The sequence below is a fragment of the Trichomycterus rosablanca genome, chromosome 19 (assembly GCF_030014385.1).
Source record: "Trichomycterus rosablanca isolate fTriRos1 chromosome 19, fTriRos1.hap1, whole genome shotgun sequence".
In the NCBI taxonomy this organism is placed as follows: Eukaryota; Metazoa; Chordata; class Actinopteri; order Siluriformes; family Trichomycteridae; genus Trichomycterus; species Trichomycterus rosablanca.
In genome coordinates, this window is record NC_086006.1 from 27,816,226 (window position 1) to 27,832,444 (window position 16,219).

Here is a 16,219-nt window from a genome sequence, read left to right on the forward strand (position 1 = left end):
TGAACGAGACTGTCGTCTGTCTGTCAAAGGGCATTGGCGCCCTCTGGTGGTAGTTCTAATAAATGACACCTTTATACATTTACCATTGATCCTGCATATGTTATAAACGCTGTAAGGTCAAAAGTATTTGGACACCTGACCATGAGCTTACTGGACGTCCTATTTTAAAAACAAATGCCAAGCAATCTAACAGACATAGTAATAGTTTTTCCCCCAAACGCCGTTAAACTTATAAATAACTAGAATCAGAATCTTTATTGTTCGCCAAGTACCAGATGTACATAGAATTTCTCTTGGTGCAGGTGTCAACAAACCTACATAAAATAAAATAGAAATAACACAAAAGGAATACTATATATAAGCATAGAATGAAATAAAAAAAATGTGGAAGTGACATGAACAGCAACAGGCATTGTGCAATGGAGATGTAAAGTATGGTACACTGACAGTACACTGACAGACCTAAGTATTAAATAGAAATTGTATATTATATATATAGACATAGAATAAGAATAATTTAGCAGCAACATGAAACAGCATCAAATGTACAGTGAATGTGTGCAGTCCATCCACTGACAGACTTCAAGTAATTTCAAAGAAAATTGTGCAATAAAGATTGTGCAATAAAGATTATTTACAGTAAATAAGGTGCGTATGTGCATTTACTGCAAGGGAAATGTGGGAGGCATGTGTGAAAACCCATGTGCATTAGTTAAAACGGAGGGATGTGAGAGTAGTCCTTGTTAAGTATGCTGATGGCCTGGGGAAAGAAGCTGTGAAGGTGGCGGTTGGTCCGAGTCTTTAAGGCTTTTATTCTCGGTCTCCGCTGAGATGAGAGTCACCAGGGTTTACATGCCCCAACTGACCTGTTGTTTACATGCCACATATGCTATTTTTCTATGTTTTGTATATATTTAAAATTCTCCCTAGCATGTTAAATGTGTACATTGTTTGTATATTGTAGAGAGCTACCAACAGCCGGAGACATTCCTTGTACGTGCAAACATACCTGGCGAATAGAGCTGATTCAGATTATAGAGTTTGCTTTGTGAATGCTGGAACAGGAAAGGGTCTTCCCTAAATTGTTGCTGCTTTATATCATAGATTTATTACACTTGTTAGTAACAGTTGTGGCTAAAACATGAATTTAAAAATGATAAGGTTCATGTAGTGAGCCACATCATTAGGACCGCCGCCAGTCCGAGGAGGGACAAGCCACAACTCACTGACCTACAGAAGTGCTACTAGGCTACGGGGCTAGTCACAGGTCCACAGTCGACAGTGAGCATCTACAATGGTCAGGAAGGTATCAGAACTGGACCCCTGAGCAATAAAACTAAAGTTGACTTCTCCACCTAATCCTGTTTTCTACAAGGTCATGAGGACGTCCGGGAACGTGTGTATCGTTTACCTGTAGGACGATCAACCTCACAACATACACAAGCCCTGAAGGACCTGCTGGTGGCGTTCTGGTACCAGACACCACAGAACACCTTCTGATGTCTTCTGATGTGGGGTCCAGGTCTCGGTGGGTCAGAGCTGTGTAAATGCACCCTCGTTCATGTAATTCTATTCTCATGCTGTAAACATGGTGGTAATCATTCACACAGATTTATTTCCATTCCATTTAAAAACACACACACACACACACACACACACACACACACACACACACTTTATTACAATGTGTTTTTGAACCAGTGATTCATTTATTAAAACATTCAAACTAAACTTCCAGGATACATGAAGGAATCTGACATCAAGTCTCACGTTTGTAACTGCTGATCGTGTATAAACAGTCACAGTGATATTTTTATGTGCGCACACACCATTCATACATCCTGCTCTTCATAACCTGATCAATACTGTAATCATAAATCACCAAATGAACCAAAAACTCGGTTTGTTTCCTCTGTTTGTGGTAATTTCTGGAGCTCTAGGCGTGACCAGGAGCCGTCATGAGAGCGTCTTCATCCTCTCGGCCTACACACACATTCTGGAACATCACGGTTCAATATTAATAAAATATTTTATTCACAGGATAGAATTACACACAGTGTCGTAAAGATCGTGAATTATTATTATTATTAACAGTAGTCGTGGTGTAAATATTAGAATCACGATTGATGTTAGTAGTTTAAAAGTTGCCAAGTTGTCAAAGCACTTGGCAGTTTCTGTCCAACAGCGCCCCCTCAAACCGCCAGGCCAAACTGAGCACTGCAGGTTGGATACCCGAATTGTGACAGTCTAACCAAGGGTTAAGGGCCTTGCTCAAGGGCCCAACAGTGACAACTCGACAGCTCTTCTACACACCCAGTACTTTAACCACCGAGCTATAATTTTCACCATGATGTGAACGATGATTGTATGATTACTGCAGTTAGTTTTTAGTTTTGATCTATTTTAGTATTGATTATAATGATGAGATTTAGGATGAGAGAGCGGAATCAGGATGAATTAATCCTCCCATGATAATACCTGTAAGCTAAGCTCGGCGACGTCCAGCTCAGGTAGACGGGGGGCTTTAGTCGGAGCTGGACTGGCCATGGGCTGAACACGAGTGTGACGATGATGTGGTGGTGTGTGACAGCGCTCGTCCTCCTCGCTCTGCTAAACAGGGAGTTTAACTTTTAAATGAATTCTTTCCATTTTGGTTCCACAGTTAAACAAACGTGTGAGTCCGGTTCTCAGTTCTGCTCCGTTTTTTTGCTTCTGTTATTTTGGACACTGCTTTCATTTTTGTGTGGGTTTTTTAACCACTGTATCGCTCTACCCTGGTCAAGAATCCTGCACTTGGGCTCATTTTTATTCTTGGAGGTGCAGGGCTTCACCTCACGCTTCAGTGGTGAGACGCGACCCATACTGTTCCATCTATCAGGACTTTTTTATTTTATTATTATATTTTTGTGATGTTGAAAGAGTTTGTTTAGGATTATTTGTGTTTGTTGCAGCTTTAAGTGATTTCTGTTGGTGCACTGTTCAGTAATTAAATAACCTCAGTTAAACTAAAGATTGTTTAGTGTGAAAACATAAAGTATCTTCCTTTGGGATAAATAAAGTATCTGTCTGTCTGTCTGTCCATCTGTCTGTCTGTCTGTCTTGCTGTACATAATCTATCTATCTGTCTGTCTGTCTGTCTGTCTATAATTTATCTGTCTGTCTGTCTGTCTATCTATCTCTGTCTCTCTGTCTGTCTATTTGTCTATCTATCTGTCTATAATTTATCTCTCTCTATCTATCTGTCTGTCTGTCTGTCTGTCTGTCTGTCTGTCTGTCTGTCTGTCTATAATTTATTTATTTATTTATCTGTCTGTCTGTCTGTTGGTCTATCTATCAATCTCAGTTCTCTTTGACGGCGGCTGTTATGGTACCAGCACATCACTGTGCTAATTATTAGAATATTGTGGCACTGAATTTGTGGTGCTGTGGAATAATTAACGTTAACGCAACCGGGCGGAACTGGGACCAGAGTGTCTCTTCAGCTCTGTGCTTCTCTGGTTCTCTTGTAAAATAAATTTTAACGAGTGTGGACTCACCACCGGCCTGTCTCTGTGTGTGTTCACCGCCTCAACGTTCAGATACACCGATTCAACCTTACAGCCTGTGAGGACAAAACGAGATAAAACAGTGTGAGAGAAAAGATAATCATCCTAACTGACTGCCTATATAATTACCCATCAATCCTTCTTCTCTCTGTGAGGAATCCTCACACCCACGTTCGTCCCGTTTCTTCCACTTTTAATATCATTATTATTATTGTCAATTTGTATTATATTATTATTAAGAAGCATTAGGGGGATTTTGACTCCTGGTGACCATGTGGACGGCGTTTCTCTGGAGTATCTCGTCTTTTTGCGTCTTCAGGCTTTGTTCATTGTTCCTCTAATTATATCTACACATTTTGTTGCTGCCTGTCCTCTTTCTCTTTTACCTTCAGCTCGTCCAAGCATGAATGTTTATTTTACAATGAACTGGTTCTTCTCATCATGTGTCCAAAATAAGAGCAATCCTTTACTTCTAACCAGCATGAAAATGAAAAATCTGCTTATTAATTAATCAGACACTGAAATCTAATGAAATTTAAATAATGTGATTGATAAAAAATGTATGCATGTAAACCCTGGACATATGTTTATTCTTTATATAATATAAACTTTACTTTAACTTTAACTGTGTATCTGAGCTTCTCTTATTAAATACTGGACAGAATAAATGAGCACAGGTTCACTCACCATAAGCTACAGGCGTGAGTTTCAGTACGGTGTGTAGAGGACACTTCAGATACGGCAGCTCATCTACAGAAGAGTAAAATTAATCATTTCTAATGTAAAATATTAATATTATCATCAAACTCTAATTTAGAGTAAATGTGGCAATATTAAAATATAATTTTTATTCCATTAAACAAAAATAAATTGAAGAATGGAGAAAATTATAAGAGGCGGGTGCACACAGGGATCAGTACAAAGTACACGGTCACACACTGCTCATTATTTACCGTATTGTGCGGCAATTCGACCAGCCAGCAGAGGTCGCTACTGCAGCAGCAATGAGGAATCCATTTAGCCCGCCCACTCGGCAGACATTAGCCAATCACGTCTGCGTGTTAGATAGCATTCAGAACTGTTTTCTGTTCCCATTTGATCTGGCTGGCGTGTGGTTAGACTCTGATGGAAAAAACTCCACAATCGACCCCCTGCTGCTACAGGAACCAAAAAAATGAGCCTCACCTGCACTTTTGTCCAGGAAGTAAGCTAGCAGACAGCGCATGACGGCCTGGTGACAGACCACCAGAACGTTCTCCTGCCTCTCCAGCTCCATGATCACCGGCTCCAGTCTGTGAACCAGATCCTCGTACGACTGTCCAATAAACAGAGACGACCAATAAAACGTGAGCACCAGATTCAGAACCAGATGACAAATATAATGAGAATATGATCGTTACCTCGCCTTTCGGGTACCGATAACGATATTTATCCTGGTCTCTCAGAGCGAACTCGTCAGGGTAGTGTTCCTGAATCTCGTCGTAAGTCAGTTCTTCACACACACCCTACACACACAACACCACAGCACACACACACACACACACACACACACACACACACTGATATTTAGGGTAATTCTAGTAGCTCATGACTGCTTGTCTTTGGACTGTGGGAGGAAACCGGAGCACCTGGAGGAAACCCTCACAGACACAAGGAGAACATGCAAACTCCACACAGAAAGGATCCTGACCACTCAGCTGTGGAATCAAACCCAGGTTCTTCTTGCTGTAAGGTAACAGCGCTACCCACTGTGCCACCGTGTAATAATAATAACCACATTTTAATTCATTGTAATATTTCACATCCGTTTTGTTGTGAGTCCTGATCAGGGTCGTGGTGGGTCCGACTTCTCCGGAATCACTGAGTGTAATGCAGTAACCCCCTACACACACACAAACCTTCACGACAGGATGCCAATCCATCATGAAGACTCGGCCTCACCCCCCAGACACAGGTAATCGAGTCAATAAGCACTGAGGAAGTGTCGGATGCTCCCTCATCAATCATTCAGTCAGATTCATATTTCACTTATGATGAAGGCAGGCGGTAGGAGCACTTTAAGGAATCTAAGAATTTAGACATGCCCTCTTCTCGGGAGTGTAGGATGATATAAAATGCGTCTGTGTTGAGAGAGAGCTAGGGTTTCAGACAGACCCAATATTTTATGGACGCAATGTAGGTTAAAACTGTTCCTGTGTTGTCTGTAAGAATTGTTTATGGTTCCAGTCGTGTGTGTTTGAGATAATTACCCAGTAAACTCCTCATAAACTTTCACCAACCTTTACCAGGGGTGGCAATAACTGGACCCCACATTTAGGTAATACCTAAAACCTTCCCAAAAATGAAAAGGAACGAGCGAGTACTCACGGCGTCGATCTCGTTGAGAGCTTTCCACTGCTCGTACGGGACTCCGACCGCTTCTGCCGTCTGGATGGTTCTCTTCATGTGACTCGTCCAGATCTTCAGATCCAAAATGCACTGACTCCTGATGTACTTACCCAGCGCGGCGGCGAACTGGGGGCAACGAAACACACCAGAACTTTTACACAGCTAAAAATAAATAAACTAAACCTCCAAGAAAAAAAAAGTTACACACTATATGGCTAAAAGTATTTGGACACCTGACCATGAGCTTGTTGGAAGTCCCATTTCAAAACAAACTGTATTAAAATTCATTCACATTTACATTTGTCAGCATTTAGCAGACGCTTTTTATCCAAAGCACCTTACAGTACTGAGACAGTATACTATCTAAGCAATTGAGGGTTAAGGGCCTTGCTCAAGGGCCCAACAGTAGCGACCTTTCGATTACTGCTACAGTACCTTAACTGTGTGTGATCTTTGTGTGATCTTTTCAGATATAAGGCTTCTCACAAGACTTTGGAGTGTGTCTGTGTGTGGGAATTTGTGCCTATTCAGTCAAAAGATGGCAGCATTTGTATGACTGGGCACTGACGTTGATGTTCCGGTTTATTCCAGCACTGTTGAGGACACTGGAGTGGTCTTCTAACCAATGTCTTTATAGAGCTTTCACATGCTGGAACAGCTAAGGTCCTTCCCTAAACTGTTGCTCCAAAGTTGGAAGCATATGACTTCCTTAATTTTTATACCTGTTAGCAATATATGTGGCTGAAACACGTGAATTCAATAATTAGACGTGGTGTCCTAATACTTTTACATCAGTGTCTCGCTATACAAATGCCCTTTTGACTGAATGGGCACAAATTCCCATACATACATACCTCATAGTCTCCTAGGAGGCCTTATAGCTAAAAAGGTCACTCAACTGGGACATCCAACCCACAAATGGTCAGCTGTCCAAACACCTTTGGCTATACAGTGTAGTTCTGACCACCTTGGCTCCACGTTGCGAGAGTCCCGAATCGCCTCCGATGCGCCCCTGCAGGTTGAGTTCGCTCTCTCCGTGCCGGCACAGGTAGATGGTGCGCTGTGTGACGTGGATGTTCATCAGGTAGTAAACGATCCGGCTCTGGATGTGATCCTGCACGCGGTTCACCAGGTACCTGCTGCCTACATTAAAGATCTTAATGTACGAAAGATTTCTGCAGGGAGAACAGACACAACCGTTTAAGCTTAAATACAAATAAAATATAATTTCAGGTCCTGTTATGGCTGTGGTGACCTGTCTGACCTGTCCTTGGCATCATCCAGAGGGACGTAGGTAAACTGATAGCACTCGATTCTCTTCAGGAAGTCTTGAACAGCTTCTTCTTCATCACAGCCGATATAATCAGGGCCGCTCAGCTTCACTTGCTGGGGAAAAAAACGACAGCATCGTAATCACAGAGACTTAAAAATCCTAAGAATTATTTGTTGTCATAATTTGTTTATAATATACAACAACCAGGTAGAACATTCTGAGCACTGACAGGTGAAGTGAATAACACTGATTATCGGCACCTGTTAGTGGGGGGGGGGGGGGGGGGGGTATATCAGGCAGCAAGTGAACATTTTATCCTCAAACTTGATGTTAGATGCAGGAAAAATGGGCGAGCGTGAGGATCTGAGGGCCAAATTATGATGGCTAGACGACTGGGTCAGAGCATCTCCAAAACTGCAGCTATTGTGGGGTGTGTCCCGGTCTGCAGTGGTCAGTATCTATCAAAAGTGGTCAAAGGAAGGAAGCGTGGTAAACCGGCGACAGGGTCATGGGCGGCCAAGGCTCATCGATGCACGTGTGGTCTGATCCAACAGACGAGCTCCTGTAGCTCAAACTGCTGAAGAAGTTCATGCAGGTTCTGATAGAAAGGTGTCAGAATACACAGAGCAGCGCAGTTTGTTGTGTTTGGGGCTGCATAGCCACAGACCAGTCAGGGTGCCCATGCTGACCCCTGCCACCACCGAAAGTGCCAATAATGGGCACGTGAGCATCGGAACTGGACCACGGAGCAACAGAAGTAGGTGGTCTGGTCTGATGAATGGGTCAGGGCTGTTTTGGCAGCAAAAGGGGAATCAACACAATATTAGGAAGGTGGTCATAATGTTATGGCTGATGGGTGTATATAAAGTGCACCTTCTAGTGGCCTGACTACGACCCCCCCAACCCCCATTCCCCGTTTAGGAACCAGATAATGATCTGTTAAATCTTGGTGAAAGAGGGTCGTTGTTTTTCTTTACCTTAATATTTTCAGCGATGATCTCAGGATCGTCACAAATCGACTCGACAAAAAACACCTAGAAGATGAAGTGATAGAATCAGAATTTTTTTAGCTCCACTATCACTGAGAAACCACAAACCCAGAACATTCCCAGTTCAAACATCCCTGTGTCCACCTGACCACGCACTTTGCAAAGCATAGCTTGAAAGCTAGCGTCAAGCAAGCGCTCAGGTAGTGTGTTGGGACTCACCTTGTAGCCGTTCTCTTTGGCGAAAGACAGAATGTTCTCTCTCCTCTCACGTGTTGTGTTGGTGGCGTCAAAAACCTGCAGCCAAATAAATTGTAATACTTAATTTAACATAAACATTGTGAGCTAATTAGAATTAGCATGTGTATGGGCGCTTGAGTGGCACAGCGGTAAACATCTCGATCATGTGAGTTTGAATCTCAGCACAGAGGGCACCTACGTATATGGAGGACAATGATGGAGGACAATGGGGACTGGTCTGTGACTCTCTGTGCGCTATACGGATCTCCATATGAAGCCGCCTGGTGCAGGATGTAAAAAGCGGATGATACGGCATAAGTGTCAGAGCGTGTGTGTTAGTCACAATTCTCCTCGGTCAGGAGTGGAGGTCCACAGCAGTGGAGGTGAAATACAATCAGGGAATTAGCTATGACTAAATGCATTTAAAGAAATTTGAATCCATATGCTTGTATGTCTTTGTAGCTCCGGAATGAAACATTAGGAGATAAAGTAAATAAACTTGACTCGTTTGGGATACGTTTATTATTAAAGTAAATATTTCATTATATATTAAAGTAAAGTTTAATTCAGAATTTTGGCCTTGAGGATGAGCTGGGCTGTGATTAACCTCCACTTACCGCCACCTGTCCTTGTTCCTGAGTAAAATAAGCAGCGACGTCCTTCAGTGCAGCGAGCGCACAAGCTCTAAACACAAACACACACTTTTATTAAACACATAACGGTTTATTACACAGCCCACTATCACTGCGGTCCAGGGTTCAGATCCTCAGTGTTTCTTACTTGCGGATCTTCATCGCCTCTTCGTTGTCCGGACGGAAGAACTCGAAGCTCTTGTAGGACTGAACGGCTTCTCTGCGATACTGTCCGACATTAAACACTAAGAAACAAGAAAGAAACATTAAGAAAGGAACTAAATGTGTTTCGAATATGACGTTTCATTTCTACAACTTTTTATACGATTAAATAGATTGACATTGAATTTAGCTGGTGAAAGTTTCTCCACAAGGTGGCGCCACTGTAGGTTTGCATATGAAAAATTGTAAGCCGCATTAAATGTATGAAGATTGGTTTGTGCTGCACTAATGTTTACATAAAATAAAACAATCAGCAATAAACCATTAACGAAGCTAAACGATTTTAGCCTGAAGAAAAGTTAAGTGAAACAAAACGTTTTGCATTTTTGTGGTAAAATGTGGCTCCAGTTTCTCTCTCATCTTTAAAGCCTGTGCGTGCCACCACGATCAGGGTTGCCATGTGATAGGTGTCACATAACCTCTGCTAAGCTTTTATTTATTTATTTATTTAACATTATGTTTACACTTATGAGTTACATCCAGGGCAGAATATGTTTGTGTTTGAGTTCTTCAGTTATGTTTGATAGATAGATAGATAGATTCTTTATTGATCCTTTGCAGGAAATTTCTTTGTTACAGCAGCTCAGACAACAGTCAACAACAACTTCTTTTATACATACAACATTAACTTACAGTGCAAAAACAAGCAATAAGATAAAAATGTACAGTATGGTACTATATACATGTAAACTTTTATGGTGCATGCATAGCATACAGAAGTAAGTATTTCTTATAAATGATTTATTTGAATTATTGTGAACTGTTAAACAGGACTTTCTGTAGCGTTCAGTCCTGCATTTAGGAGGAATCAATCTGTGACTGAAGGTGCTCTGTCGAAACACCTCCAGGGAGTGAAGTGGGTGTGAATTGTTGTTGATAATTGAGTTAAGCTTTGTGAGCATTCTTAACTCATGACTTTTGGTTTCACATGTTTCCTTAATTTTTAGCTCCATCTGATCTCCACCTTTTTGGACGCTTAAAGAAGCTTTAAGAGGTAGAAGATTTTCATGTGATGATGATGTGAAAGCAGCGGCGCATCAGCGGCTACAAGCTTAACCAAAAACATTTTTTGTTGACGGCATTAAAAAGTCGGTACGACGCTGGAAAAATGCATCGGACGGTGACGATGTAGAAAAGTGATGGAGTTTGTTTTTAAAATTCTTAATAAATAGAGTTTAAAAAGTGCTGAAACTTTTTGAAGACCCCTCATATTTCATTGTTTTGATTTATGACTGTCATTGTTGCGTTGTTTTTTGTTTATTTAAGACGTACAGTTAGTACATGTTTGAGGGTGATTAGAATGTGGCGGGAATCGCAGACTGATGTCTCCTCCCTCTTTATCAGTTGATCAGCAGTGATGCGTCTCTGTCATTAATTTTTAATTACAGCTGCGATTTCCGGCGACAGGAAGCGGAGCAATTCTAATCACAGGCTTTAAATGCGAGGTGGGCGGAGTCAGCGGCACAAAAAGTTGAGCAAAGCTTAACTTTATGCAAAGTAGAAGCAAAGCGATGCGGCAATTATCATCAGGAATTGAGAGTTGAGCAGAGCGGTACGCACTTCATCTCTGCCATCGTGAACTGATGTGCTCTGTTTTTGATTCCTACTAGAGATGGAAGAAAAACTCACTATCGTGGTGTCAAACTTCCTCAAACAGACGCAGTTTTCCTGTCACGTTGATGCACAGTCAGTGATGGACTATACAGGGAGGAAATTTACAGACAAGCGATTTTCTTCCAGGATTTTTATTTTTAGCAGGAACACGACTGATTTGTGATCAGATTGTGTGTGTTTTAGACGCTCTGTAGATACGAGCCAGTAAATTACACTGTACCACCATGGCTTTGTTTTTTTTTGTTGGGTATCAGGTAAACCATGGCATCCAAACCCCAACAATGATGAAGCTGCCGGTGTGAACACAGGGTGACGAAGAGGGTAAGATGGGTGCGTCCAATGTGGCATCTAGAATGTAATACTTGGTCTTTGCATCTTTTTGGGTAGTTTTATAGATTTAATTGAAGCCTATGTATATTTAATATTTTGCAGAGCTTGTTACATAATTTGGAAGCAAAAAATTACGCTTGTTTGTACAAAGTAAGTCAGTTTATCAGGATTATTGGTGACCTGGCAACCCCTCCCAGCAACATTAACGTAACTCAATACACTTAGTACTACTAATCTATTTGCAAGTGTGGTTGATGTATATTGTGATGTATAATAATATTATAAAATAAATAATGTTTATGTTTAATTTACCTTTGGTAGGAACCCCGATCCAGTTGAGGTAGCGGGTTAACTTTTTGGAGATGTAGGTCTTTCCTCTGGCAGGCAGGCCGACCATCACGATCATGGTCGGCGAGTTTGTGAACTGTGGTACAGACGCTGGAACAAACAAAAAACAAATCAAATAGGACCCATATAAGATCCCTGTACTGACCGCATGATGTTTGGCACTGCACTGATACTAACATGGTCATGACATTAGGTAAGAGTGCAGCAGGTGCAGCAGTGTTGTTGGGATTTGGCCTCTATATTAGGAACACGTACCCTGTTAGCGCTGGGTGTAGGCGGACAGTTAGCGGGGTGCTGTTGTCAGTACCTGACCCAACACAGTCCCATAGATACCAAACCTGGAGAAAAGCCTCTCTAAAAGAGTAAAGGCTGTTATAGATGCAACAGGAAGGGGGCAACTCTGTCCAGTGGTTTTGGAAGAGCTCATGGTCAGGTGTCCACATACTTTTGACTGTATAAAGTACAGCATATGTATTAATAAATATTCGTCATCCAACACCCACTCATACTGATCTAGCTATGTGTACTTCATACACAAATGGACCATGAACTTCTGGAACATCTGCAGAGGTAAACGACACCGAGGTCACCACGAGGAACACGTCACGTCTCCTTCATTTTACTAACGAGCTCAACTTCAACATCAACAAACATAACAGAATAAATAATCAACATTAATGCGGATATTATTGCATCCTTGGCAACATCAGCGAGTCCAAACCCTAAGATCTACAGACGTACAGAAGAGACACGATCCCCCCCCCCCCCACACCATCACTTACAGCCTCGTCTCCGACCCAGTCTGCTGCTCATGGGTGGCACCCAGATCTTTTCCAGTGGATTCTGGGTAAGTTCACTTCTCAGGTGAGCCATTTCTACCGAGCCTTGCTGCGTATCGTCCGTGGTAGGTGCAGAATCAGGAGCGGCCGACTGGATGAGACGTTCAGCAGACTGATAGTGCACCAGAAGAGGGGACAGGGGCCCGTCCTAATATCTAAACCAGTCAGGAGTGGACTTAAATTTGAGGGCTGGACTTGATGTGTCAGGTCATTCGCTCGGGTTACCTTTCACCTCACACACACACACACACACACACATAAACACACACACGGCTGACAGATAACTGGAGCTTATACCTGGGGGGATCTCACATTATATTATATACATTAAAGTTTCTTTGTTGGGTGCTTGGATGGCGCATCAGTGAAGTACTCTAGCCCATTATAGCTGAAATCTGGGGATTCCGGGTTCGAATGGTGCCACACTTAGTGGTGCTATCAGCCGGTCAGGTGTCTGCATGGACAGGATCGGTTAATGTCTTAGGAGGTGTGGCTGAAACAGCCTTGCTATTGGGAGGTGCACTTGTCAATGCGTTCTCAGCGCAGGTCCCAGGCCTGATAACTTCTGATAACAGAACCATAACCACTGAGCTACAACTGATGATCAAACATATGGTGACCATACGTCCTCTTTTTCCCGGACATGTCGCACCCGGCAGGATTTCTAAATCACCAAAAATGTCCGTGATTCAGCCTTTGTAGTCTGCGTGTCCTCCTCACCCTAGTGTACATGAGTGCAATTAAATCAATCACCAAATCAGACATGAGGGCTGATCCTGTGTCAGACATCTACACCCCTGTTCCTTTCCCGGTCGCCTTTCTGGCAGACAGGGAACAACTCTGTAAACCGACACGCATTACATAAACTGGCACTGATCACGGTGGTCCTGGCACCTCCGCTGATGGAAATTTAGGTCAGTGAAAGACAAACTTCAGCTCATCGTGCACAAGTGACTCTGGGACTGCAGGTATTTTAAACAGCAGAATAATAATTATATAATTAATCTATTAATTCATCTTGCACACTTACACACATTTATAGCAGAACTGCTCTCAGCACCAGTGGTTACATCAATATAATCTGAAATTCTTTACAGTAACATTCTTGGCTCTACATTTTTTTAAGATGCATAATGCTGACAAAATCATAATATTGAGGGGCCAAGCATCACCAAAAAACCTAATATGAAGTGGTTTTATACCTAAAAAGTAATGTGGCACAATTGTACACCACTTTTTTTAGTCATTTACTAATAAATGATTGAAAGTAATCAGTGATCTAAATAAGTAATTAAATCATAATACCAAAGTGAAGAAATACTCAAATTATTTGCCAAATGTGTTTATAAAAAAGCATTTTAAGTGTCACCTAAAAGATTATTATTATTATTATTATTATTATGAGCCATGAGAAAGCCTCATGTCACCAGAAGTCAAAATCGCCTTTACAGCACTTGTACTGCACTACAAATGGTTGTTCAATTAATAATACTAATGTATTATTAAGACTTGGTGCTCATGTGACGCATCAGTAAAATACACTAGCCCACTACCGGTGGGATCCGGGTGGCACTATCGACCTGGACAGGCATCTACACAGACATAATCTTTCTCTCTAAAGAGGATGGCTGATCAGCCTGGATGTTGGGAGGTGCACTTTACTTGTCAGTGGGGTGGCACGGCGGCTAAGTGGGTAGCACTGTCGCCTCACAGCAAGAAGGTCCTGGGTTCGATCCGCAGGTGGGGCGGTTCAGGTCCTTTCTGTGTGGAGTTTGCTCCGGGCGCTCCGGTTTCCTCCCACAGTCCAAAGACGTGCAAGTGAGGTGAACTGGAGGTACTAAACTGTCCATGACTGTGTTCGATATAAACTTGTGTACTGATGAATCTTGTGTAATGAGTAACTACCGTTCCTGTCATGAATGTAACCAAAGTGTAAAACATGACGTTATAATCCTAATAAACAAACAAACAAGTGCAGGTCCCAGGCCCGGATACAGTAAGAAGAGTTGTGTCAGGAAGGGAATCCGGTGTAATATGATAGTGGTAACCTAATGGGTAGAGCATTGGGCTATCAATCGAAAGGTTGAGAGTTCAAATCCCAGCTCTGCCATGCAGCCACTGTTGGGTCCTTGAGCAAGGCCCTTAAGGCCCCGGAGGAAACCCACACAGACACGGGGAGAACATGCAAACTCCACACAGAAAGGACCTGGACCGCCCCACCTGGATCAAACCCAGGACGTTTATGTTGTGAGGCGACAGTGCTAGCCACTAAGTCACCGTATAATAATAATGTTATAATAATAATAACAACAATAATAGTGATAATACAACAACAACGATAATAATACTAATACTACTACTACTAATAATAATAATACTAATAATCATAATAATCATAATAATAATAATAATCATAATAATAATCATAATAATAATAATAAATAGTGAATCACATTGTTGGTACCAGCTGTATTGTCACATCAGTGAACAGTGAAACCACTTCAACCAACACCAGTGACCCACAGCCTCCCAAACCCACTAATCACAAAACCGGTTCAGATCCTGCAGATCCTGAAAGTCCTCCAGGTCAAAACCCAGAGCAGAAGATCTACCGGTGTGACCCCTGAATGCTGACCTGTGCTCTCACAGCGTGCCCGCTTCCTCTGCTGGCCTCTCCTCGGCTCCATGTGCTTCAGTCCTGAGCGTAGTGCTGCTGTGTGGAGGTGAAGAGGAGCTACAGAACTGCTGACAGATCCACACACGTGTGTGTGTATAATTATCCACAGGAGCCCACTGCAATATCAGACCGTCTAGGTTGCCAGATTGGACTAAAGTGAACTCAAATTCAACAGGATTTGATCATCTACTGAAAATCATTATGTTAATCCAGCTGTATTAGAATATAGAGCTGCTGTGTTCAGTAAGGGGCTCAAATAAGTGCCGGACAGCAAAGTCTCACAGTCCTACTGCTTTAGCATTTGAGGACAACAGGCACTCGAGTGGCATATTACACATCTGTGACAAGAAGTGTGACCTACTGAGAAAAGATGTCCCCCAACGCTGCCTTAATCGCTTAGATCAGGGGTGGGCAAACTTTTCGGCTCAAGGGCCACACTGGGTTTTAAAAATTGACAGACGGGCCGGGTTGGTGCGGGGGTGGGGGTTTGGAACTAACATAAATTACCATTCAAACCTTTATTTTTGTGATTAAAGGATTATTTTTTGAATATAAATGAAACGCCACATTACATTTACATTACACAATTACATTACAATTTAGCATTTAAAGCAGCACTTTCAACATAAGTTAATGGTTTATGTGTGACAATTTAAACCAGCCAAGTGGTTAGATCATGCTGGTTTAATAGGCGACTCCAGAGGGGTAGTAGGTAGGGCTCAGTGCGATGGCAAATGTGACGAATGAATATCTGTGTGTAGACCAGATAGTCTCGGCTTTAGCATAGGTCGGTAGTGTTTGGCGTGCGCCATCTAGTGGAATCAATTGAAACGCAGCGTATTGCAGGAAAAAAGTGAAATTAATGCGGTTTTACGACAATTTTGTAAATACTCAGCGGGCCGGATTAAACAGCCAAACGGCCCCACTAGCTTAGATTGTATTTGGTCACGTTTTTACATTTCACTCATAACTGCTGCAATTACGACCTCTGCTGGCTGATTGATGGTGCTGCACAGAGACAGGGGATAATCTCTCTCTCTGGTAGGCTGCACACGACCCTCCTCGGTCAGAGTGATTTATTTATTTATCTATTAGGATTTTAACGTCATGTTTTACACTCTTTGG

At 42.2% G+C, this 16,219-nt stretch overlaps 1 protein-coding gene across 3 annotated transcripts; it reads right to left on the reverse strand.

Annotated features, from left to right (window-relative positions):
- Positions 1–1,687: 1,687 nt before the first annotated feature.
- Positions 1,688–15,123, reverse strand: LOC134333997 (6-phosphofructo-2-kinase/fructose-2,6-bisphosphatase 1-like). Of its 3 annotated transcripts, none has more exons than XM_063016183.1 (15): positions 15,053–15,123; positions 11,543–11,668; positions 9,213–9,309; positions 9,050–9,116; positions 8,415–8,489; positions 8,184–8,240; positions 7,198–7,319; positions 6,901–7,108; positions 5,913–6,059; positions 4,946–5,050; positions 4,731–4,860; positions 4,233–4,295; positions 3,537–3,601; positions 2,479–2,610; positions 1,688–1,996 (listed from the first exon to the last, which is right to left on the reverse strand). In XM_063016183.1, exons 1-15 carry the CDS (start codon positions 15,102–15,104, stop codon positions 1,937–1,939), a joined length of 1,506 nt encoding a protein of 501 aa, XP_062872253.1. In that variant the 5' UTR covers positions 15,105–15,123; the 3' UTR covers positions 1,688–1,936. The 3 variants fall into 3 exon arrangements, with proteins under 3 accessions (XP_062872253.1, XP_062872252.1, XP_062872251.1); XM_063016182.1 differs by lacking the exon at positions 15,053–15,123 and adding an exon at positions 12,361–12,542 and having other exon boundaries at positions 2,479–2,607; XM_063016181.1 differs by lacking the exon at positions 15,053–15,123 and adding an exon at positions 12,361–12,542.
- Between the last annotated feature and the right edge of the window lie 1,096 nt (positions 15,124–16,219).